Genomic DNA, 24,711 nt, shown 5'->3' on the forward strand with positions numbered 1-24,711 from the left:
TGCAGTTACATACATTTTTATTTGGTATGGATTCCACAACACATCACTGGCATAAAACACATTTGACAACAAAGTATTTTTCTGTTCCTGCTTAAATGAGGCAGTTACATCGAAGTGAATTATTACATATCTGAAAACCGTTAGCAAAACTCAAAAGACAAACTGAATTGTCAGTTCAATTCAGTTTGTCTTTTGAGTTCAAGCAGAGTGAGAATACTCGGTGTTACACAAGTTAATTCGTTTTCTAAAAAAGTTTTTCAGAAAAAACAATGGAAATCCACTGCTGTGCCCCTGGGGTTCACACACAAGCGGACGACACGTCTGTTTATTAACCCCCCACGGAGAAAACGAGTGAGAAATATGATTATCTCAGCAGTCTGCCATGGACTTCTACAGTTAACGACCGCTAGCTGGCTCGCTCTGCAATGTGCTTTTCATCAACGGCAGCTGGCCAACCAGTGATACTGTGCTTTCCCAATGCACAGTCAGCGCTATGATTCCTCTCATCATACAGGTTAAGTTAATAAACTGTATTCTTGTCGCACTTATTAAACGTTGCTAGGTAACCATAATAGAAGGGGATGAGATGAAGCTAACATGGAGACCGATGACTGGCCACAGCCACAGACACATAGACTTGAGTCTTGGGTTTTAATTTACATTAAATACAGTATGCGTTCACAACATCCATCCATCCATCCATCCATTATCTATACCCGCTTATCCTGAGCAGGGTCACGGGGGGTGCTGGAGCCTATCCCAGTGTGCATTGGGCGAGAGGTAGGAATACACCCTGGACAGGCCGGCAATCTATCGCAGGGCACACGCACCATTCACTCACACACTCATACCTGTGGGCAATTTAGAGTCTCCAATTAGCCCACCCACTCACAGCATCCTCAATTTAACTAATAAGTTATTGGCAGGTAATGTACAATAAAAGAAAGAAGAAACCCTCCGTTAATAAGCTGTGTTGCTGTAGACGATGAATGTTGGTGCTGTAGTGGGCGCAAGGTGCGAGACTTCTGCCCCCCTATTCTGGCTCTCTCACACTGGACATGGCAACGGCTGCACCTGAAGGCACAGTGCGGGCATCATCCGAGGGCACAGTGCGGGCATCATCCGAGGGCACAGGCAACTGTGTCATAAAACCCACGGAGATGCCAAAGAGAGACGCAGGGGAGGGGGGGGAGGGGGGGCAAACGCAGCAGCACAGAACCCTACTGCAACACGTGCATTTATCATCAGTGTGTGGATCACGACTGAAGTCTGGCAAGTTACTGTGCATGAAGATACTCTGTGAGTGCTGGCCTCCATTAGCACTACACAAGATGCCCTTGAGCAAGGGTACCTAACCTGCATTGCTTCAGTATATATCCAGCTGTATGAATGGATGCAATGTAAATGCTATATAAAAGTTCTGTAAGTCGCTCTGGATAGGAGCGTCTGCTAAATGCCTGTAATATAATGTAATTCAAGTGGCCTGTTGCATTTTGCGAAACTCACTGCTACAGCACACTGTTCAGTGTGGAAACACCAATGCCCTCCACTGAACAAAGTCTGATGACCATTTTCCGTGGGTCACATCCTACAAATTCTTGCATTGATGAAGTTTCAGGTATTGCCTGAACAAAACCTCAGCGACTTCAACACAAAGTGCACATCCTGGCCCACTGATGCATCTTTTGGAACAAGGACAATGTTTTAAATTTTGCTGTGCGGTGCCAGGCAAACACATTTTTGAGACTAATGAAGTACCTAACCACAGGTCTCCTGTGGCTTGGACACCGGTACAGTTTTGGCGAGACAAACTAAATGACTTCACACAACACCAAAGATCGTTCGTGGCTAATCCGCAAGAGTCCGCTTATTACCAGATTCCCGTACGGAGGATACCAGGGAGGGAAGGGGATGGGGTGCCTTCCCTCTTCCAAAAATCGCGCACACAAGGTAGTCACATGTTTTCCATTGCAGCTGCCAATCTCCAAAGACATTCTACACACAGATGTCTTTTGCCCCTGAAGACGAAAAGAAAAAAAAAAACGAGAAGAAAAAAAAACCTCTGGCAAAAATACCCACTGCCCCCATTCAATATCAACTTTGATGGCTGCTGAACTTCGTACAAAGCGAGCTGAACAGATTTACATTTTTATGAGATGTGCCCCCAGATTTATAGGCATCATGATTATTTGGTTAGCGCTACACATGCAAAACACAGCCACAGGCTCCCGCCGTATGTTCACATTCATATTAATCACATCTCAGCCGCGACAGAAAACTGAACCGTTCGTTTTTCAGAACCATATAAAAACAAAAGAACCAGCAAAAAAAAAAAAAAAAAAGCAAAAGTAATCTTACATCTTAAAGCAAGGAAGGAACAAGAAGGCAAAAAGCTTTTTCTTCTTTGTCGAGGTGAAGACTGAAGAGGTTTACATTCCCTTTCCAAAAATCCAAACCACTAATTGAGAAGCGTCGCTTCCGCCATTATGTTCTGGAAACATCCGCAAGCAGCCCCCGTACGCTGAGACGCTCCAACCGAGATGAGCTTCCTCAGCTTCGTCAACAGCACACTTCAGCGTGACATTAAACGGCCTCTTAGCCAGGCATCAGGCCATGGCCTGTTCCCCCGGCGAACAGGTGAAGGGCCGGGGGGGGCGGGAGGGCACTAAAACAAACCTCAAACTGGCGAGGGCTGCCCTCCGCTGTTTACGCTGGCGCGCGGGCACCATGTTCGATGGGTCTGACGTTATGCCCGGCGTGAGGAGCGCGTCTCAGCGACGCTGGGGCAGCGGTGCCAGGGCAGCGGTGCCAGGGTAAACACGTTAGCTCAGGCCTCTCCTGAGCTAATGTGTGGAGACCAGGCGGTCGGCGTAAACAGGGTCTGGGGTGAGGGGGTTTAGGGTGGGGGGCGAGGGGGGGTCTATCAGGGAGTCCCAGCGCAGCACCGCAGATAGGACAGGGGGGGAAGCGGAGCGACCGCAGCGCCCGCAGGACACGGCGGTGGGTGTGTGTGTGTGCCGGACACGCGCGCGCTGCTCGGTGGGGTTCACACACACTTCTCGCGTCTCGTCGCCGCGTGTCAGGCTGTCGGCGGCGGCCGCGCGGCGGGCCGAAGCCAAATATGCTAAACGTGCAGACCTCCTGCTCCGCCAGGCGCAGCTTTAGCATGTGCAGACCTCCTGCTCCGCCAGGCGCAGCTTTAGCATGTGCAGACCTCCTGCTCCACCAGGCGCAGCTTTAGCATGTGCAGACCTCCTGCTCCACCAGGCGCAGCTTTAGCATGTGCAGACCTCCTGCTCCGCCAGGCGCAGCGTTAGCATGTGCAGACCTCCTGCTCCACCAGGCGCAGCGTTAGCATGTGCAGACCTCCTGCTCCGCCAGGCGCAGCGTTAGCATGTGCAGACCTCCTGCTCCACCAGGCGCAGCGTTAGCATGTGCAGACCTCCTGCTCCACCAGGCGCAGCGTTAGCATGTGCAGACCTCCTGCTCTGCCAGGCACAGCTTTAGCATGTGCAGACCTCCTGCTCCACCAGGCGCAGCGTTAGCATGTGCAGACCTCCTGCTCCGCGCGGCGCAGCGTTAGCATGTGCAGACCTCCTGCTCCGCGCGGCGCAGCTTTAGCATGTGCAGACCTCCTGCTCCGCGCGGCGCAGCGTTAGCACAGCAGCCAGGGCTGACTGGCCAGCGTCTTCCAGATGTAGCATAAACTCCACGGCAGCGTACTGCTGTTGGACGCTTAAAACAAGGCACTTAATCTGAATTACTCCGATAAATATCCAGCCGTATACATTAATAGTGTGTTTTAAAAAACGCAAGCTGTGTAAGTCGCTCTGGATAAAGGGGTCTGCAAAAATGTCAAAATGCAATGCAACCTGCGATTCAGCGTTTGTTGTCTCATTCCATTCAAATGGTAAACGGACAGCATTTATACAGCGCTTTACAATTGATGCCTCTCATTCACCAGAGCAGTTAGGGGTTAGGTGTCTTGCTCAGGGACACTTCGACACGCCCAGGGTGGGGATCGAACCGGCAACCCTCCGACTGCCAGACAACCGCTCTTACCCCCTGAGCTATGTCGCCCCTTGTATTCACAAGTACCTAACAGGCTGTGGGCCAATGCTGTTCTTCAATGGACTACATGGCACCAGACTCATGCATGGCACGTGCTGGCTTATGCGACAAGCTCTTTGTTTCCCTGTGAAACAGGGTGAGCATGTGAGTCTGACACTCAGGAGGCGGGCCCAGGTCACGATGGCTCAGGAGCCTGTGGCTAGGCCACGCCCCTCCTGCAGAACCTTCTGGAGTGCTGCTCTCTCTCTCTCTTGTAAAAATGGCGGGAAAATACACCGTGACACGCTAAGAACACACGATAACCAACCTCAAATTTCAAGACTTCAAATTCAAACATAAACACAAGGTTTTGTTTTCTTTCTTTTTTTTTGTTCAATTTTTTTGAAACCCTGCTGTATCTTCACAGGGATTCTTGCTCAGGTCAATAAAGAAATAAAAAAAGAAAAATTAACCCAAAGAACAAGGAGCCCACAGAACTTTTAATGAGGTTGAATATCCCTGGGCATTGTACCACAGTTGGGTCTCTGCTATATTTTAGATAAGATACACAAACCAAGTCTAGACTGTCTGTAGTCATTAAAGATCTAATGGCAGGCTTTACTAGTAGTAAGAATAGGGGGCAGACTCTTTGGTACAGTCCGTAGGGCAGTCAAGTCCCCACCCCTATAACTTGGTACTTCCTGTGTGCCCACGGCACTTCCTGTTCTCTGATCCCATCTATGTCTGTAACGCGCAGATGTTACAATATTCCGATGCAATGCCGCAAATCAAATGCTTTCAAGTCCAGCAACCTATTCACCGCCTAGAGCGGGTCGACTGTACAATACTGCACACTGCACATCTCCCTGTTCCCAAGGTCATCGCACATGAAAAGAAAAATTAACCTTGAACTGAAAAACTTTGGGTTACCTGCACATCTGCGGGCCCAAGGCCATCTAATCAGAGGTCTGAAAATGGAAATCATTCAAATAAACAGAGACAATACAGGGAGCCAGACTTGACAGAGGTGGTGTCTGTCTGTTCGTTCTTTCTGTTTTTGGTTCATTTCAAATTCTTGTGAGGAATGAGAGTCATTTTCACATTTTTAACATCTCTTGGAATTTGAGTGTATGAAAACTGCTATATAAATAAAAGTTTGATTGATTGATTGATTGATTGATTTACGTAAGGTCAGATAAAAAGAAACTATTTATAAATATAGGCCCGTAAAAAAAAAAAAAAAAAAATGTACATAGACGAGGCTTATGGTTTGAAGAGCACACTGCTGCTTATTCAGACCCACCAATGACCAATCCCGTCGCTCACAGCGCTGCAATCAACAACACCCCCCGGAATGTTCCGTGAGCGCGAACTGTCAAGATATGATAAGTCAGGACCCCGGGCCCCCACAGGCCCACAATTGTCCACCGGAGAGACGAGGCGTTTTCCCCTCTCAGTGGTTTCAGCCCACAGGCCTGAGCACACAAGGACATGCGCCGCCTGGGTTTTTTAAATTTTAAATTTTTATTTTTTTAAAATGAACTCAGAACCCGTGTTATCGTACGCGACGAAAGGTACGCAGCGCCGAGCCTTTAGGGCTCCCCAGTGCCCCGTCCCGCGCCAGGCGTTTAAGGTTTATGGCCTATATTTAGCCGCCCTTTTATTTGGACTTGCTTATGCGCTGCGCACGTGCGAAGAAGGAAAATAAATAAACAGATGATAAATCTGGACGCGCGACTGGGACCGAAGACATCTGAACACGGGGCGCTGTGTGTGCGCTAGGTTTCGCCCGCCGCGTGAAGTGCTTAGGCGTTCAACCGCTTAACCCCTCTCGCGCTGAAATAACAGCCGCGACTGCGCGGAGACTAAGACGCGCCCCAGTGCGGCGTTCGCATCCGCGCTACTGCACTGCGTGAACCAGGCCGCGCCCTGAACAGGCTAATATAACGCGTAGCCAGGGCGGCTCCACGTGAAACAAAAACTGTGGCCACTCCGAGTATGAGGTGCATTTACTGTATAGTACTTAATCTATCCTGTCTAATGAAACTGTATTTGCTGTAACAACTGTAAAAAAAAACAAAGAAAAATCTAAATAATGAGAAGAAGAAGAAGAAGAAGAAGATGACGATGATGATGATGATGATGATAATGAAGATGACGAAGATGAATATGAAGATGATGAAGAAGAAGATGAAGATGATGAAGAATAAGAAGATGAAGAAGAAGAAGAAAAATGATCATCTCAATTGCAAAGGTTACCCTGCAAAAAAAAAAAAAAGAACCTTCTCTGAAAAATGAGGAGAAAACCACCCCGCAGTTCTAATTGGAGCTTGAAAGTCATTTTAGGTTTTCTGGGAAAAGTCAGCAAGTATCCAAAATTGATCTCTGGGGAAAATGTTTCGTTGGACATGCTGTACCAAGCCAAGCTCACAGCCAGTAAATGGCCTATACAAAGATTTATAACGAGCTGGTACAGCCAACTGAACACTTTCCCTAGTTTTTATTTTCCATTGGCATAAACAAAGGTGGCTTTGTGTTGTATATGTCTAGTTGGTGAATCAACATAAGGTCAAGAAAGATATTATTTCATTTTTCCCAAAGGAAAATATTTCTTCGGTGACATATGACAGATATAAATACTTATTTTGAGAAAAAATAACAAGGAATTGTTTATATAATATGCTATTATACTGTCTGTAATGCTTTTCACAACAATTGCACAATTGCAAGTTTGTAATTCAGGGTTTCAGTGAGACGATAGCTCATCAATGCATAGCATCGTGTAGAGTAAATAGGTCAAAAATTACTCACATCTCCTACCAGAGAAATGGTACACCATGTAGGAGTTGAAACTTGTGCAAAAGCGCTCCTCCAAACAAAGGCGCAGTCTTCATTTCAACTTTGGTGGATCACTGTTGGACATCCAAGTCTCGCATGGTGAAACATCAAGGATCACAAGCATACTAGCTAGTCTAGTAATTAATTCAAATGAAAATATTGGGGATGACATGTTTGCTTGTCCCACACGCAAGTCTAGACCTATTCCTCCAAAGCAGTGACTACATTTCCCATAGTCCAGTCAATACTACAAAAGTCATCACTGATTGGTAGATAGGTGTATAGAACTCCATACACCAATAAAACGTAGCCTGTGGGAACCTTGTGTGCCACCAAGAGGAAATAGTGGAACGGGAAGCCGTGATTGGACGAAGTCAGCTGCATCCGGCTGCTGTGGACTCCTAGTCATAGGAAGCTGATGACATGTCAAAGGCCAAAGCCAGGGTTTAAACCTGCAACTATAGGGCCTAACCTCCTGGTCACTGAGCCACTCAAGAGCCCCTAAATGCATATCAAAAACAGCTCTACTTTCTGCTAATGTACTAAATTACTGGCTAATGTACCCTGAATTAAGTGAATACCAAAATATTCCTGTTAAAGACAGCCTATGATGAACCAGATACAAGCTTTCATTAATATGCAGTACTGTTCCAGATGCTGCGTGCTGGTGTGGGAGGACAGGTGAGCCAGGTGTGGGAGAGCAGCTCATTCCGGGTGGCAGCGCCAACCGCAACCTGAAGGGACAACATCAGCACCCCCACACCCCCCCCCCCCTCACCCCAACTCCCCCCCGGTTCCGGTTCCCCATGATGCAACCTTGCTCTGGAAAAAACTGTGGCACGGACTGAAACGGATCAACTGGAATTTTCCATGGAATTCCACATGTTATTCTCTGCTCCTTTATTCTCTATTTCCACTCATTATCCCTAAACAGACTGAACACCCAAACAACAGTGAGCAGTGCAACACAGTCCATGGGACAAGCTGGATTTTTTTTGGGGGGGTGGGAGGCGGGTCAGGGTGGTGGTACGCATGAGCAACATTACATTTAATTAACGCTACAATCCAACCACCAATCAGCAAATTGGTTTCCGATATTAAAGAAACTGGAAGAAAATTTAAAAACACACAATTGTGCACATTTTGTATCCTTAATGTTTTCTTAAGCACAATGAGACTCAATTGTTTGGTCCTCCGTTGGCAGAAGTCATCTTGAACGCTATTTAAATGATTTTTAAGCACATGAAGCACATGAAGCCTAGACTACAGCACAGCTACAAAAAAAAATGGACAGCACAGCACATGTAGTAAAGGAAAAAAAAATAAAAAAACAGAGTCATGACACGAAGTGATACTGCATGTTCTCAGTGAGGACGAACGTTAGTGTGTTACAGCCGAGCCACCTGCGGAGGGGTTGTAGGGCCAGCGGGGCTCTGGTTAGCGAAAGCATATTAGTGTGCCTTACTGAACAAACGAGTCCCTTGCCTTGTCCCCGGGCTGATGCCGCTCACTGAGCCGCCTGCGGATGGGAGGGAGAGTAAAAACACGAGGGTTATTCATCCCGTTTCGGGGCACTATCACCCCCCCCCCCACCCCGTACCCCACCACCCTATTGCCCGAGCCACAGCGTCACTTTCCCATCAAGTCACGCCACTCTTCCCGGTCGACAGACGGTGTCCGCTTCTTACAAAGATGTTAGTGTGCGACTCGTTACGATGCCCCCCCCCGCCTTAAAACTCAAAAGGACACAGATGCTCCTGGGGAGTCTGAAGGCGTTCTTTCCACTGGTATTCTCCCTCTCCCTCCCTTATAATGAGCCATTAATTGGCCCTGCCAGTTTGTTTTGCCTGGCTTGCAAACACCGAATTATGCAATTTTGTTTTACAAAACTCAGTTCACTCAATTCATTAAAAACAAATCAGAGCTTTGAGGTTGAGGAATCAAACATCTCGAAGTAAAAATAAATAAATAAAACTATCCATGTCCGTGTTGACATCTCCCAAACTTAAGAGTAATCGTTTTTTTTCAGCAGTACAATAATTCATCTATTCATATTACTGTTTAAAGACTAGCTTCATCAGCACTGTTTTCACTATTGGCATTACCAGACCAGAGGGGGTATTTTAAAATACATTTATTTTACTTTATTGTTTTAGTTAACGGGGGACCGTGGCCATCACAACTGCTGTGCCAGAGTTAACCCCATGGCAAATTTCGGGACTGCGGGACCCCGGGGCAAGAAAAACATTCAAAAATAATGACTTTCGCAGGAATGCCTCAGCGCATGTGATCGGCAGCACTGGTGAGATAGCGTTTACGGAAAACCTCGTGAGTAATTACCACGCCGTTGTGCCTGAAACCGCAAGACCAATCTCATTACGTTTCACATTCACGATTAACTGAATGAGTTCCAGGGCTCTTAACTTCAATTGCTGATTTTACATGTTGGGTTTATTATTATTAAAATATGGGTCAGGACCCACGTTGTTCAATAAAGTGTTCGAGAAGGTGGGTTTTACTGATCACAGCTGAAATTATTTCACCACTTCCAGTGAACAATCACAGTGTTCAAAATGTCTTGCACTGCGAGAACACGGTCTTAAATGTAAATGCTTGTTATTTGCTGCCTTGTCCCAGAAAGCTATTTAATCAATGTCACATAAAATTAAAAAAAATCACATTTTTTTTAATTTTAAGAAAATACTCACAATACACAATACTCAACTGGTATTGAAGTCAGGTGATGAATAATTCAAAACACCTAAATGCACTGCAGGTCACTTTCAGTCAATGCTACTTTATACACTGTTCTGTTCAGCTAGTTGATTGGTTCTGAATAGGTGACGTCGACAAGTGAACATTCTAGAACTCAGGCCAAGCATTCTCTCAGTTGTGCAACGCCGCTTGAGTTTCCAGCGAACGGAGTGACCAAATGCTCACGTCTGCTCTTTGTCCCTGTCCCCCATCTTCATCCCAAGATTCTCACCCCCAATTCTTGTGTCCAACCCCACCCCCACCCCCCCTCTCTGCATCCTCACCTCCATCCTTGCTGACGCCCAGGCAGCCCTTCAGCTCCGGCAGGGAGATGGCCTTGTCCTGGTTGAGGTCGCAGTAGTCGCTGAACTTGCGAGCGCACTTCTTGGGCTTGGCCTTCTTCTTCACGTAGCGCTTGAGCGGCTTCAGCTCCTTCTTGTTGATGTCGTGGCTGCCGTTGTTGTCCAGCTTGGCGAAGTACCAGTGCACCACCCTCTCCTCCAGGTTGTGGCTGGGGTCGGGCTCCACAAACCTGCGCAGGCGGACGCAGGTTGTCCCGTCAAAACCAACCGACATTAACAGACCATAACCCTACCTCAAACCCAGGTCAGTGTGTGTATCTCCTCCCGATACTCATCTTTATGGTTTAGGCATGTAAGGCCTTACTGTGCTGTAATTGTTGACTTATTCAGGGACTTTTTCATGGGTAAAGTTCTTATTTGCTATTCACTTTTGTAACTTACAGATGGGAAGACACGCTTGTTCCATTCTAGCCCAAGGCTAGAACAGATCTTGGACTAGTGCCTTTCATTAATAGGTTTCGCCAACTGTTATTTACTGCTTCATGAACCACTAAGCCACACCGCTGATTGTGTCCTAAGGAGAAATCATTTCCCATCTAACTTTGATTGGAAACATCTTACTCATTAAATTACTTTCAGTTGGTGGTCTTAAGTATTAAGTATCATCACTTACCTCCCACCACCAGAGGGCGCTGGCGAGTTTATGGCCTGCACCATGTCAGTGGTGAGAGCGTCTAGCAAGCTGGTGATGAATTCTACTTTCTTTCCCTCTGGACAGCCTGTCACAAGTATAAAGAAGTGATTAAGAAGAAAACTGAAATGTTAATGCATACTCAGCATGAAATGTATATTATCAGAAAAACATAAGTACTACTGTTGGGGGGAGGGGGTGGGGTCATTTTTCTATAATAACATTGGATTGCTGCATAACAAGTCTTGAAGCTGGTAACATCAGTGCTTTTTCATTTTGGTTTTTAAGTAAGAAAGGTGTGTGAATATACTCAAGAATTAACAGTGAGAAGTATTGCTGCAGAACTGGCATGACCAAGTACAGGCAAGCAAGTGAACAACATATGGAAAGGTCCCCGTGAACAAAACGTATAATGACACAGTCGCAGAAGTTTATTTCCCTCAACGATCAGAGCTCCAAGAGGGCAGATGCTCACTAACTGGAAAAGAAAGGTTAAGCGTGAACCTTGTGACTTCTAGTATGAAATAAAGGGGAAATCTGCCTCAAATACCAAGAAACTGCCACACTGGCACTTAAGCAGTATTTCACTCACTCACGCATCTGATACCCCCCCCTTTCCCCTCCCAGTAACAGCCCTTCCACAGGCATAGGCAGTCATCACAAACCCTCATCGCAGGGGGCCACGCAGTGCTGAGATCAACCGTAGATGCTAAGCTGCTACCTGCTGCTGTCAGGAAGTTCAGCACCTTTTTTGGTAAATATACGAACCGAGCAAACCCGAAACACTGCACTACACATGCACTGCAGTAAATAACCTTCAGGGATCAACAGCTCAGAAAGCATGTGTGTGTGTGTGTGTGTGCATATGTGTGTGTGGGCATGTATTACTATCTTTGTGAGAAACAAATGTCCCCACAAGGATAGAAAGATGAGGAAAATTACGCAAGGTGGGGACCTTTTGCTGGTCCCCACGAGTTAAAGAGGTTGTTTTAGGGTTAGGACTTAGGGTTAGGGTTAGGGTTACAATTAGGTTAAAGTTAGGGTTAAGGTTAGGCATGTAGTGGTTGGGGTTAGGGTTAGGGTTAGAGGTTACGGAATGAATGTAAGTCAATGGGAAGTCCTAACAAGTATAGCAATATGTGTGTGTGTGTGTGTGTGTGTATGGATAAGAAAGAGAAAAGTGAGCAAGAGGGTATGGTTGAGGGAGAACGGGTTGAGAGAGAAAGAGAGAGAGAGAGTGTGAGACTGAGAGAGAGTGAGTGAGTGAGTGAGTGAGTGAGTGAGTGAGTGAGAGAGAGAGAGTGAGTGAGAGAGAGTGAGAGAGAGAGAGAGCGAGAGAGAGAGAGAGAGAGAGAGAGAGAGGTGACAGGGCATTGGTGAGGCTGTGCAGCCCCGTTAAGTTTTATGATGCGATGCCGAACACCGAGGGTAGCGCTTTTAACGGCCCAGATGCGTGCTTTAATGGCATGCTCCACCAGCGCAAATTTTTTCCACCTTAATTGTGTCTCTTAAAGGGAAACTTCAAACGCCGGAACGCAATAAACTAATCTTCTCATTTTACGTTTTCTGGGTCTTTCGCCCAATCCCCCTCGCCTCTCTCTCTCATTCGTACCGTATCCCACAGTTTCTTTCTTTTCTGTTCCTTTCATCCTGACTTTTTGCCCCCCCCCGATGTGGGGACTGGGCTCTAGTGGAGTACACCAGGTGAATCCAATTAGTATCTTCTGAGATATGACCAGCACAAGGATGCAACGCCTGGGTGCGTTTTTAACCAAGTGTTAAATTGGACAGAACTGCGCTGGAACCAAAGCAGGGCACACTTCCGTCCTTCCGTATCTGTGACATCAGCATTCCAGAGAATTTTTTATCCAAAGCGCTTTACAATTGATGCCTCTCATTCGCCAGAGCAGTTAGGGGTTAGGGGTTAGGTGTCTTGCTCGAGGACACTTCGACACGTCCAGGGCGGGGTTTGAACCGGCAACCCTCCGACTGCCAGATAATCGGTCTTACCTCCTGAGCTATGTCGCCCCCATATATATATATATATATATATATATTATAGAATAAGGGTCTTCCACATAAGGGAGGTACCTGAAGGGTCTTCCACATACAGTAAGGCAGGTACCATACCTGAAGTACAGAACGGGGAGCAGAACAGGAGCGCTCACCTGGCAGGTCTCTCTCCCGGAAGGGATCCTCTGACTCAGTAGTGCGTGAGCGAGCAGTGCTGTCACACTCAGGGGTCTGGTACCTGCGGGGAGGGAGGGAGGGAGAGGGAGAGGAGAGGGAGGGGAGAGAGAGAGAGGGAGGGAGGGGGAGGAGGAAGGAAGAAAGGGAGAGAGGGGGGGAGAGGGAGAGAGAGAGAGGGGGGAGGGAGGGAAGAGGGTGGGAGGGAGAGTGAGAGATAGAGAGGGGGAGAGGGGGGAAAGGGGGAGGGAGAGAATAACAAGAGACTTCATTAGCCAGCTAAGATCATGGTCCCCAGCCAAGGGAACTAATCATACGCCTACTCAGTGGCTCCCAAAAAGGGCAGTGCCACCATAGAGAGTGAGGGGGGGGGGGGGTTGTAAGGGTTAAAGGAGAAAGGCACAGTGTAGGATGTGTGTGTGGTGGGGGGGGGGGGGGGGGTCCCGACCACAGAGGTTCGGGAATCACTGCTCTTACCGATACTGACATCACATTCTGCGGCAGCCCATTCCCAGCCTAACTCTAAGCTCATTAGCATGATTGCCATTTTGGAAAGGGGAGGGGAACTGTTGTTTTGGTGTCTGTACTGGCAGAAATGGATTACACAGCAGTATTTCAATGATCCGAACATTCATCCACCAGAAGGCTGGTTTCAGTACTGCAGTCGTACATCAGCAATACCAAATCTATTCAATACAGTGTGTTACCGTCCCGATGCACCCACACACAGACAATACAATATTGTAGAAGTTCATCAGAGCAAAGTAAAATGCCAGGATATATTTGATAAACTGTCAGTCATGATTCACAGACAAATGGTGACCAGCAGACCAGGCTGACCATCAGACCAGACTAACAGCATATGTTGTGGTTATTAACAATAACAACATCACAATCTCTTAGGGAAGGTCACCCAGGCCAAATAGTTTCTCAAGAGCAAAAAAATATAATTTCTTCACAAACCCTTCTATCTGTGTAACATATACAGTCCATACACGAACCCAAGACAAGAAAGACTATGGCCAGAGCCATTATATTTATTTACACAAACATAAGATTCATAATATTTTAACTTGACAGAAAAGAACAACAATAAAAAAAAAAGGACTACGACCCTCGAAAAGTTCGTGGTTTCGTAGATTCATCACATGGAAAAATCCATTCACTGCACGGGGGTGCATTTATTGATGTTCAAACAGATCACAACGTAAAATGCCACATTAACATCTGTCTGCTAATTATCCTGAGTCTGCTCGTAACCTCTTCTGCCAGACAAAATCTAACCTTTCTATGACCTTTCTGAGGGTGAATTATTTAGCATCTGCAGTACAGCACAGTGCAAATTCAGATTAAGATAGCACTCGTAGCCGCAAGAATGGAAACTTTAAATTGTCAGCTGTCAGCGGCATACAGTGTTTTTCGAGCGTTTCTTTGAAACGCCCAGTATGAATTTCAGATGTTTGGACAGATCAGTAGGACAATAAAATTACTGCCTTGAATTTACGAAGAACAGCATGTGTCTGTGGTGAAGTGTTTTTTTCTTTTATGTCACTAATAATTTTTTGTTTGGTGCAGCCAAACTTGAGAGTTTAGGACAGAAGGCATTCACCACATAAGCAAACTAGGAAACATAAGGATTTGGGAAAGCATGCTAATTGGTCATTTTGATTATAAGTCCTTCACCACACCTTCAGCTCATTCAGGTGCACTCCCTTCTTCCCCGGTTACGGGCGGCAGTGTAGTATAATGGGTAAGGAACTGGTCTTGTAACCGAATGGTCACGGGTTCAATACCCGGGTTGGACACCGTTGAAGCCTTGAGCAAGGTACTTAAACCAGCATTGCTTCAGTATACATCCAGCGGCACAAATAGATGAAATGTAAATTCTATGTAAAATGTTCTGTAAGTTGCTCTGGATAAGAGCGTCTGCTAAATGCCTGTAATGTCATGTAGCTGACTGACTGACTGAGGTGCATTATTCGTAAAAGCAGGCCAGCAATACCATGATCCGGAGAAGCAGGAAAGACGCGGGACAAAGCATTAGCGCTCAGTAACACGATAGCGCACAACATGACCGCAAAAATACATGACTGCACGACTGCAGAAATTTAAAAAAAAAAAGGCTTTGTAGTCATACCACGTCTCATAAAACGAAACAAGCTGCCAACAGCTTTGAACAAGCAATATGAAACCGTAATGCTTAAAAAAATGAATGTTTCTATTAACCATATGAGACGCGTTCTATCAATCCATAAAGATGGGCTTTTTCTTGAAAAACTTTAAAGCACAACGTATTTTTATGTTGTTTCTGTTTTTTTTTTTTTAAATCACAGATAGAAAAATGGAGTAAATTCAATTCTTGTAAATTCAAGAGAGGGAGAGGACAACTGGCATGAATGTTCTTTCTCCTTGTCTTAATTTTATATAAGTGATTGTAGGGTAAAAAAAAAACAAAAAAACAACCAAAAAAACAAAAAAAACAATTGAATTTCAAAAATGCATGTGAATTTCATTTCGATATGACCTGAAGTGCCTTTTTTTTTCCAGACCTTAATGCAGAATACATAGAGAGAACGCCCTTTAGCCATGACTCACAGCTTTACAGCATCCAACTGAGCTGGCAGCGAAAACACACACACAATGACGGACACATCACTGAGGCCTGAGCCTGGACGTTTGCAATCCTGACAAGACCATAAAAAGCCCACAGGCAGGCCATTTAAGCTGGAGCAAGTTGGCAATCAAATTTTTATTCTTTTTTTTTATATTTTCAAAATTGTCTTGAAAAATATCTTTAAAAGTGGAAGCGTGCAATGGAAATTGTAAGTTGTATTTTGGTTACTTCTAGTTCTTGATAGGTAGGCAGTGGTGCAGAGAATTCCAGTCCCAGGGGTAGTTCTTCAAAATAAAAAAACTCACCTGTAATTCAATTGCTTAATGATAAAACATAAAATGAAGGTACAATAAATTACAGCAAAAAAAATCCCTTCATCGTCTTGACAATTCTTAATTATTTGCAATTGTTTCACTCACACATGCACGCATTCCAAACAATCAGTATACACAAACACACACATACACACACACACACACACGTGCACACCCATTTTCCCAAACGACTGCGGCACGCCAGCCATATCTATGAGGATCAGGGGAAACCGCACAACGGCATCAGCGTTAGTCCACGTCCAGAGTTCCAGCAGGACAGCGTCCCTCGGACACTTAGAGCCACAAACCGCCCAGCCCGCCAATCTACAGCCGTCCCCATGGCAACGCACAACTCGAACAGCTCCGCTCCCCTTACCTGGTGGAGGTGCCGGGGATGGGCCGGCCAGTGTCCACCAGAACGCACCAGCAGTAGCCCGTGGACTGGTGGCACTGGACGGGCAGGTACGTGCCCCCCGGGCCGCAGTCCGGGATGAAGATGGCCTCCCTGGGGTTCAGCCGGGCCTCCTCCAGGGCACTCTGCCTCTCCTGGTCACAAGAAGGAACTTTCTCTAAAACCGTGAGAAACACACTCAATACTGGGCTGAGAGGTACGGAGGGACACGCAGAAACACTCTCAGTGCTGACGCACACACACACACACACACACACACAACATCACACATACACTACAACCACACACACATCACACAGACACACACGCACAATAACACATCACACAGACACCACACACACACACACACTACATACCACACAACACAACACACACAGATGCAGCACACCACCACAACACACACACAACCAACTCACACAAACACAGCAGCTGCATGCAACACACACAACACAACAACACACACACACACACACACACACACACAGCACAGACTGCATGCATACACACACACACACACACACACAGCACACGTTGTTCTGTACAGGGACACGCAGACGTGCAAACACACAATTTTAACAGCCTATCTGACCTTTTCCAAAGCGCAGGGATCGTCTGGCAAAAGCAGATGCCACACAAGCCCTCCTACTCAATGCCAAGCACTTGCCACTTTAGAGTTACTCATTTTGCACCAAGTTTTACTGTATTTATATTCAGATCCATTAAGCTCATCACTCACCCATGTGCTTACATTCAGGGCCAAATCAAACAGAAACGCGTGTTTAAGTCAAGTTCGTTTGCAGGGCGGTGAAGTGCATTTCTACTGGTCTCCATCAGTTTCATTTCATTTAACCTGTGCGCCCAGAGTTAGCCTAAAGCAGTTTAGCTGCGCTAAGCGTGCCCTGCTAAATACAGCCATTTACAGTAAAGCAGTCAGAGACTGGTGATTCAACCCCATGCACTTTAACGCAACACGCTAACATTCAGAGGGGTGAGCTTAGCCTCCTCCGAGCTCATTAAAATTATACAGGGAGCAGAGAGAGAGAATGCAAGGGTGTAAAACAGGTTTTTTTTTTTTTTTTAATCGTTTTTGATCCAGGGACCCCCCCACCCAGGCTCAATGGGCATCCCAAAGCTTAATAAAGATCATGGACCAAGTGGGGGGGGTTGTACATGCTGACAAGCAGAGGAGAGCGTAATCGTGGACTGGTAGAAGGCGGTGGTGGTGGGCTGGGGGAGTACCATATGCTTGCACCCCCCCCACCCACCCACGGTACCTTTGTGGACCCCGTGGGGTGGGTCCACACAGCTGAAAACACAGCAGTATCCCTCTTCTCTGTGGAGACACACTTCCAAGGTAAAAAAACCCTCCAAACTTCTCCCCAATTACCGCCGTCCCGTCTGACTACCTGGCTTCAAAGCCACCCCATAAAATCGCACTCTAACCTGAGCTGTCAGTGTAACCCATTTTATAGCTACTCAGGTTGCAAACCGTAGCCCTTGTTTTGTCTATTTGAATCTCATGTCGGGAAAGCAGGAAGATTTTTTTTTTTTTGGGGGGGGGGGGGGGGGGGGGGGACACTACACTACAAAGAAAACGGCAAGGCAAAACAAAAGCCTGATCCACAGACGTTTCTGTAACGGGATACAAATGTTTACTTTTTAACCATTATATAACAATCAAAATAACGGCACTGACACTGCTGGCAACTACTCACCCCACCACTCACCCCGCCCCAACCCCACCCCCACCACCCCTATCCCCCACCTTTTTACCCTGAGGCATTTGCAGGACTGTACAGGGTGCCTGTTTCCAAAACCGGGCCGCCACGGAAGGGGTAATGTGTCCACTGCCTGTGCCCCCCCCACCCCCCCCTTCCAGAAAGGGCTGAGGCTCGAGTGCTTGCAGCAGTCCAGCGCTGCCCAAATCCCGCCAAGGTCCTTTCACTTCCAAATTATTCAGCACTGTTTATTATACAGAGGGCATGCTGGCGCCAGGCTGCTCAGATTCTCTTCTCAAATGAAAATTGTTTTTTTTTTTTTTTTTTATACATATAAATGGAAAAGGCTGGACTTGCTATTCTTTTCATTCTTTTCTGTGAAACTTTATCTGTTCCTCTGTTCTCCCTTTCTCTCCTCTTTCTCTCTCGCACAGCACACATATCCACACAGGCACACACACGCACGCATACACACATGCACACACAAACCTACACGCGACCACACACGCACACAGACACACACGCACACACGTGCGCACAACACACACACGCATGCATGCACATGCACACACACACACACACACACACACACACACACAACTCATTTATTTATCCCATTACGTTCTCTTCCACATGATGGAAAATTGTGGGCCATCATAAACAAGTAAAGCCTGCAGAAATATCAGTATGTGGGAGGTAGAGAAGTGACAGGTCATCATTTTATTCCTGTCCTATTTTTTTTATACCTAAAATGACATATTGTATAGATTATTCCGATCACAGTAAGCAAGTTGAAGTAGAAATTCATTTAATAAATTATTTCTTGCGTCTGGGCTATGCAAACAGTGTTGAAATTGCTGTTCTAAGGAGAATCCAGTAAACATAATATTCTCTGTCTTCCTCTCTTCCCTCACGCTCTATATTTCTCTCTGTGCTTCAAATCTTCTTGTTCTGTGTTTAATGACCTTCATAATCATCTTTTCCCCCAACATTCAGCACTGCACGGGCCTCCAAATTCGATTTTTCAAAGTTTAAAATGTACTTTTAGGTTTATTTTGTTTCTCACTGAAGCAGAACTGGTCTATGTGAAACACTCTTCCAAAATTATTACAGAAAGTAACCCAGCGCCCCGCAGCAGCATAACAATAACACCGTTAATAAAAGGCCGCGTTTCAGCGCAATTTTCCACTTATGTTACAATTACACGACTACGAATCTATGGGAAATCGTTATACAGACGTATGTTACATCAGAAAAGGCAGATGGATCTTTTTTTAATGCACAAGAACAAACAGGCTTAACTGAACAGGAGCTCCCTCACTACCAGCTAATCTGGAATCTGGAATCTGGAATCAATTGTTATTTACTTTTGCAACAATGCCGTAAATCTCTGCGTTTTGGGGGGGCGGGGGGGGGAGGGGCTCGTTTCCCCCTCCAGAAACCTGGAAAATGGGGAATGTCGGCCGAACGCGCCCGTCAGGAAGACGGGCAGAGCCTGGGGCGATGACATCAGCTAATTCCCCTCCACCGTCCGGCCGCCATACCGCCATCCTCCCCGGGACATCAGAGGGCTAATTAGAAGCAGACAGGCCGGGCGGAGCCGGGACATGGCGGCTCGCTTCCAGAGACCCGCCGCGACGAATCCGGCGTCCAGCGAAAAATCTCTACTCGTGACGCCCGACCGATCGGCGCTGCCCAGACCAGAGCCACCGTCGGGGGTGGGGTGGGTGGGGGGACAACCCCAACCCGCAGCACAGAGTCATCCATCATGTCTACAGAAACCCATCACCATCCAGTAGCCAGGCCAACATGACACACTTTACCCCCAAAGAGCTTGGCATGGCTGCCACACGCCTCCACCGCTGCAGGGGGGGCTGTGGTTTAGCCCAGGCACAGAAGCGGGGGGGGACGAGTGGTGACCACACAGGAGGCAGACAATGCTAGTTCCACACAAGCTTGAATTTTCAATTACTGCACTTCTACGTTGTACCCCAGGCCCCCCCTGTAGGAGGTAGAGCCCCCCGTCCCCCCCCCCCCCATCCTTTCCCCAGCTCCAGGCACCACCCAAATCTCAAAGACACCTTGGGGCTCGAGTGTGAGACCGACCCAGTTCCACAGAGAGAACTGAGCATGCCCTGGTAGGTACCACACGTGTTTTGGGGATAACCATGATAAGAAAGAAACAGCACAGCGCTGGACCGACTACACTGACTACAAGCATGTTTAAAATGAATGACTGAGGCGTGATTCAGCTGCACCTCTCCACATGGCCCATTATGAATCCCCAGGCTATGCTATGTTATACTCGGATGGAGTGAAATGATGACCAGCTTAAAACATTCATATTAGAACTATAAAAAGAGTTTTCTTTGCTTGATAAACCTGTAGGAATTTTCACAGACATAACTGTTTTTTTTTTATCTAAAAAAGGAACACGTGAAACACATTTTCTTTCCCAGTTTGTCAGCTGAATGCAATGCAGGCCTGATTTCATCTTCCCAGGAAAAATAACTCGCATAGTGAGGACCATCGATTGAGCCAAACATCTCTTTAATAGAGACCTACAGTAAAAGATTTTTTCGGGACACAGACAAGAGGAATGGGGAAATAGCTGCAACTGAATGCGTAAGAATAACCAACATATTTCCCTTCAACATAGATCAAAAAAAACTGTAAATTTACTCAACTTGTCCAATCATGCTTTATTTTTTTTACGGGAAGCCTCTCAAACAACCCTGTGTAATTCCATATCTGTACTAATAATGAATTCATAAACTTGATAATAATTTATAACTGATTAATTCATTAACTAATTAATCAATAAATAATTACTAACTAATAAAGTTGATTCAAAACCCCACGTGACTAACCTGCACAGTTATATAATGTTGTGTCGGTGCATAATTAAATAAACAGCTGTTAACTGCTCAAGAAAATTCACTTTTTTTTGGAATTCTTGTGCATGCTGACAATATCTAATTAAATATTCTATATCTAATCTAATGATTAGATATTACTGACTAATGTCTATCTAAATCTGTGGAAAAGCAGGCCTGTGTTCTTGGCCTGTTAACACACTCACCTGGCTTCCTGGTGCTTGAACTGTTCTTTTCCTTGTACACGAGCTGCTTGATCCACAAAGTGGGGGCAGTGATCTCTGGGGAGACAAAAGCAACACACTTGCACAGACCGAAGAAGAATTCGAGCATTTCGTTCAGTTACGATTACGATGCCACAAAACTACGGACCGAGGGGGGAAGCGGATCACGCAGTCCTTCGACAACACAGGACAGGCCACCGCTTTCACGAGACCACAATGATTTGCTGAAATCGCACAAGGGGGGAATCCCAGGGAGAGTGTAGCATTACAGGACATCTTTTTTTACGAAGGAGGACAGAAGGATAAATGCTGTCGGGTGGCGCATCCTGCTAAGGCAATATTCTAGCAGGTGGATGAACCCCACCCCCTATCAGGCTGGTATCAAACCCAGATCTCGTCAATGCTGGCCGTAGGCTCCACAGGGCATCGCGCAATTGGCCACCAGAGGAAGGAAGAAATGTAATTGGGCGGGACGTCCTTGTGTCACTGTGCACCAGCTACTCCGACTGCACCTCGAACAGCAAAGATTCGGCCTTGGCAGGCAGTGTTGTAAGGCAGGAAGTCATCGAGGCGTGTCTCGCTCGAAATTTAGCAAATAAAATTATGCCCGCCAAGGTGGCCTCATTCAGACAATTCTGAAGGCAGCATTGACTGTATCCTTCACTGGGTAGGGTATCCCATAAGTCTTTGCAATTACCTCAGTCTTCTTACTTCCGTTAAAATAATGGCAGTTTAAAACAGCGAATTGGCAGTTGCGGTGGCAACGCAGGAGCTCGTTCACAAGTGTGAGCATACAGTGAACTCGCTAATTCGTTGGAGTTTTATTTTTAAAAATCCGTTTTAATTATCCAATACTCAGGAATAATGTATGTAATGTTTTTAAGCCTCAGTGAGCTTTCCATGAACTGGCCAGCTAACTTCATAGTAATCACGTTACGTTTCTGTGACGTCTTCCTGCCTTCAAAGAGCGTCCCAAATTTGTTGAAGGTTCCTTTCCTGCTAGGATACTACTTTCAGAGGGAGCTCACTTCCAAGGATGTAGGGAGCGAGGCAGCTCCCTTCAGCCTCTCTCTGATTAATCGGGTGCCCACAGCCCGCCTGCAAAAGCAACCCATTCATGGCCTCCAACTCAACGCCTGTGCTAGGCTAACTGGCAGACTGTTGAGTGACTGATGTCAACAGTTTCATATCACATGATCATCTATGTTCTCCCAAATCAACAAAGGGGGTTGAAGACAGGGGATTTATTATTATTTTATTTTTTTAAAGTAAAGAATGATAAACTCACCGTCACCCTCTGGGACCACGTGCGTCTCCATGGTGGGGGTGGGTTTCGACCCGTCATCTGGGTTCAGGGTGAGAAAGAAACGGAAAGAGACTGCCATTATTTAGGTTAATACAATCTACTCTCCAGAATTGTTGAATGGTTGGGATTTGCACATGACCCGGCCAATAGCACAGGGAGGAAAAAAAGACAAAAAAAAGAGAGAGAGAGAAGAGACAGAGAAACACCAAATATGGACAGACAGAACGATTTAGGACAGTGAAGGGGTAAAATGCCTCCCACACCTCTACTTCTACACATCCCCATTCACACACACACACACGCACACACACATATATACAGACACACATACATACACAGACACACACACACACACACACACACACACACAAACACACACACAAATATATAGACACACACACGCAAATGAATAAATGCGTACATGCATGCATGCACTCTCTCTCTCTCTCTCACACCCACACACACACACCCATGCAGGTAAGCAAACACACAAATACACATGCAGAAGTGTGAATACCCACACACACACACTCCCTACCTGCCCCCTAAACCACACACACACACACACACACACTCTCCCTACCTGCCCCTAAACACACACACACACACACTCCCTACCTGCCCCCTAAACACCCACACACACACACTCCCTACCTGCCCCCTAAATACACACACACACACACTCCCTACCTGCCCCCTAAACACCCACACACACTCACACACACACACACACACACACCCCTATGAGCCTCGCCCCTTCCGCCCTTACGGAGCCGGGGCCCGGCCCGCACCAGCTCAGGGGCCCAGCGCCGGTGGACTGTGGCTCAGGTAACACCTGCTCCCAGAAAGCAACACATGGTGGCAAAACAACACAGCAGCAAAAAAAAAAAAAAAAAACCGGAACCAGCAGAACGTTGAAGAAACGGATCCCCCTGACATCACCATGACAGAGCCCGCTTCAATCACCCACACCCTTCCACAGCACCCTTCTTTAAACAATCACAGCATTAAAAGCCATGGCAACATAACATACACCACAGGCAGCGAGAGGGACATAAACAGGCTGCTTTTCTTTGAGCTCGAATACCAAGAAGGTGACGAGGGGCTCGATGGTTTTACAGCCACCTCAGACCAGTACACGTAGAATGTCAATAATTTATACTGCTCTATTTCTGTAAGCTCGTTCAATCACATTTAAGTAAGCACCCAAACAACAACAACATTGCGTAGTGTTTATGCCACATGTTTACAGAGACGATATCGGCTTAATGAAAATAAATTAAATTCACTAAAGTTTTTTTTGAGAGGTTCTTATAGCAAACTCCATGTTCACATGAAAGTGAATGAATAAACATTTCCATTTTAGTAGAGAAATCATGCGTAGGCAGGCTTTAAAACGGAAGGACTCAAACACCCCTTCGGATTGCAAAAAAAGCTGAATCCTTTCTATGCACAGAGTACATACAGCCCAGTACATATATAAATCAGCACAGACATAAATATGTGCAGAAACAACAACGTCAAACAACAACAACGTCTGAGTCCACATATCTAACCAGTCATCAAACCTTTCCGAGCTAATATGTGCATGAGAGAGAACCTGTATTTATTACTCACATCAGCAAAAAGAAATTTTAATCCCCACATCCTCTTCGTTTCATAAACTTGCTAATGCATTTCTGAGTGGTGAGAGAGTGACTAAGCAGACGGTAGATCTGAGGAGCAACAGCACTTAAGGCGAGGAATGTAACCTACTTACCTAAAAATGGGGCACTACACACTGTCCTGTCTCCTCTCTGATCATGTCAACCACATACACCTCACAAGGGGACCTGGTGGGGGGGGTGGGGGGGAGTGGAGGGCGGGGGCACTAATGGCATAGATCAAGTAATAAAGGATTGAGGAAAGAGGTCAAGCTACTTCTGGTCATGTGACATGGTGTGGTCATTGTATACATGTGGGATATTGATTTCCTTTTTTAAAAGAACATTGAATATTAAATTAAGATTTTTAAGTAGGTTTTACTGAAGATTTTCTGCAAGCTGTCAAAGTTGTGTAAAGATTTCCCTCAGATTTTTAAAAGATTTTAAAATGAGATTTTAAAGTCTAATTGTAAATTCAGCTGCATTCAACCAGGTAAATAAGAACACAAGCATCCTTTCAACATTCTTGTTGAATGGTTCAGGTAAAAATTCTACACTTGAACATTCTCACGCAGTTCGCTGTCAGCAAACATTCGAAATTAGCCACAGACAGAAGTCATTCAGGCAAAACATGAGCCTCAAAGTTATTTCTGCTGTTACTGTGCATTACAAACTATGTGACTGCCAACATTTACTTATTAAATGAAAGCACTGGTTCTCAGACTTCGGTCCTCACACCACTGGCTGTCAACAAGAGCCCCCCCGACCCCCCCTCCCCCCTC

The 24,711-nt window shown here is 46.1% G+C and overlaps 1 protein-coding gene across 10 annotated transcripts in view; it reads right to left on the reverse strand.

The window, feature by feature from the left end:
• smoc1 (SPARC related modular calcium binding 1) overlaps nt 1-24,711 on the reverse strand; it is a 56,076-nt gene that overhangs the window by 6,142 nt on the left and 25,223 nt on the right. For 6 of the 10 annotated variants that reach the window (XM_064315527.1, XM_064315444.1, XM_064315364.1 and 3 more), the window contains 7 exons: nt 22,269-22,358; nt 20,963-21,037; nt 16,127-16,319; nt 12,804-12,886; nt 10,618-10,723; nt 9,927-10,174; nt 8,374-8,407 (listed from right to left, as the gene is read on the reverse strand). In XM_064315527.1, coding sequence (XP_064171597.1) covers nt 8,374-8,407; nt 9,927-10,174; nt 10,618-10,723; nt 12,804-12,886; nt 16,127-16,319; nt 20,963-21,037; nt 22,269-22,358 — 829 coding nt within the window. Of the gene's footprint in view, nt 1-8,353; nt 8,408-9,926; nt 10,175-10,617; nt 10,724-12,803; nt 12,887-16,126; nt 16,320-20,962; nt 21,038-22,268; nt 22,359-24,711 lie in introns of all 10 variants that reach the window. The other 4 variants (XM_064315592.1, XM_064315199.1, XM_064315658.1 and 1 more) reach the window with 2 other exon arrangements.

This window comes from Anguilla rostrata, chromosome 1 (assembly GCF_018555375.3).
Source record: "Anguilla rostrata isolate EN2019 chromosome 1, ASM1855537v3, whole genome shotgun sequence".
Classification (NCBI taxonomy): Eukaryota; Metazoa; Chordata; class Actinopteri; order Anguilliformes; family Anguillidae; genus Anguilla; species Anguilla rostrata.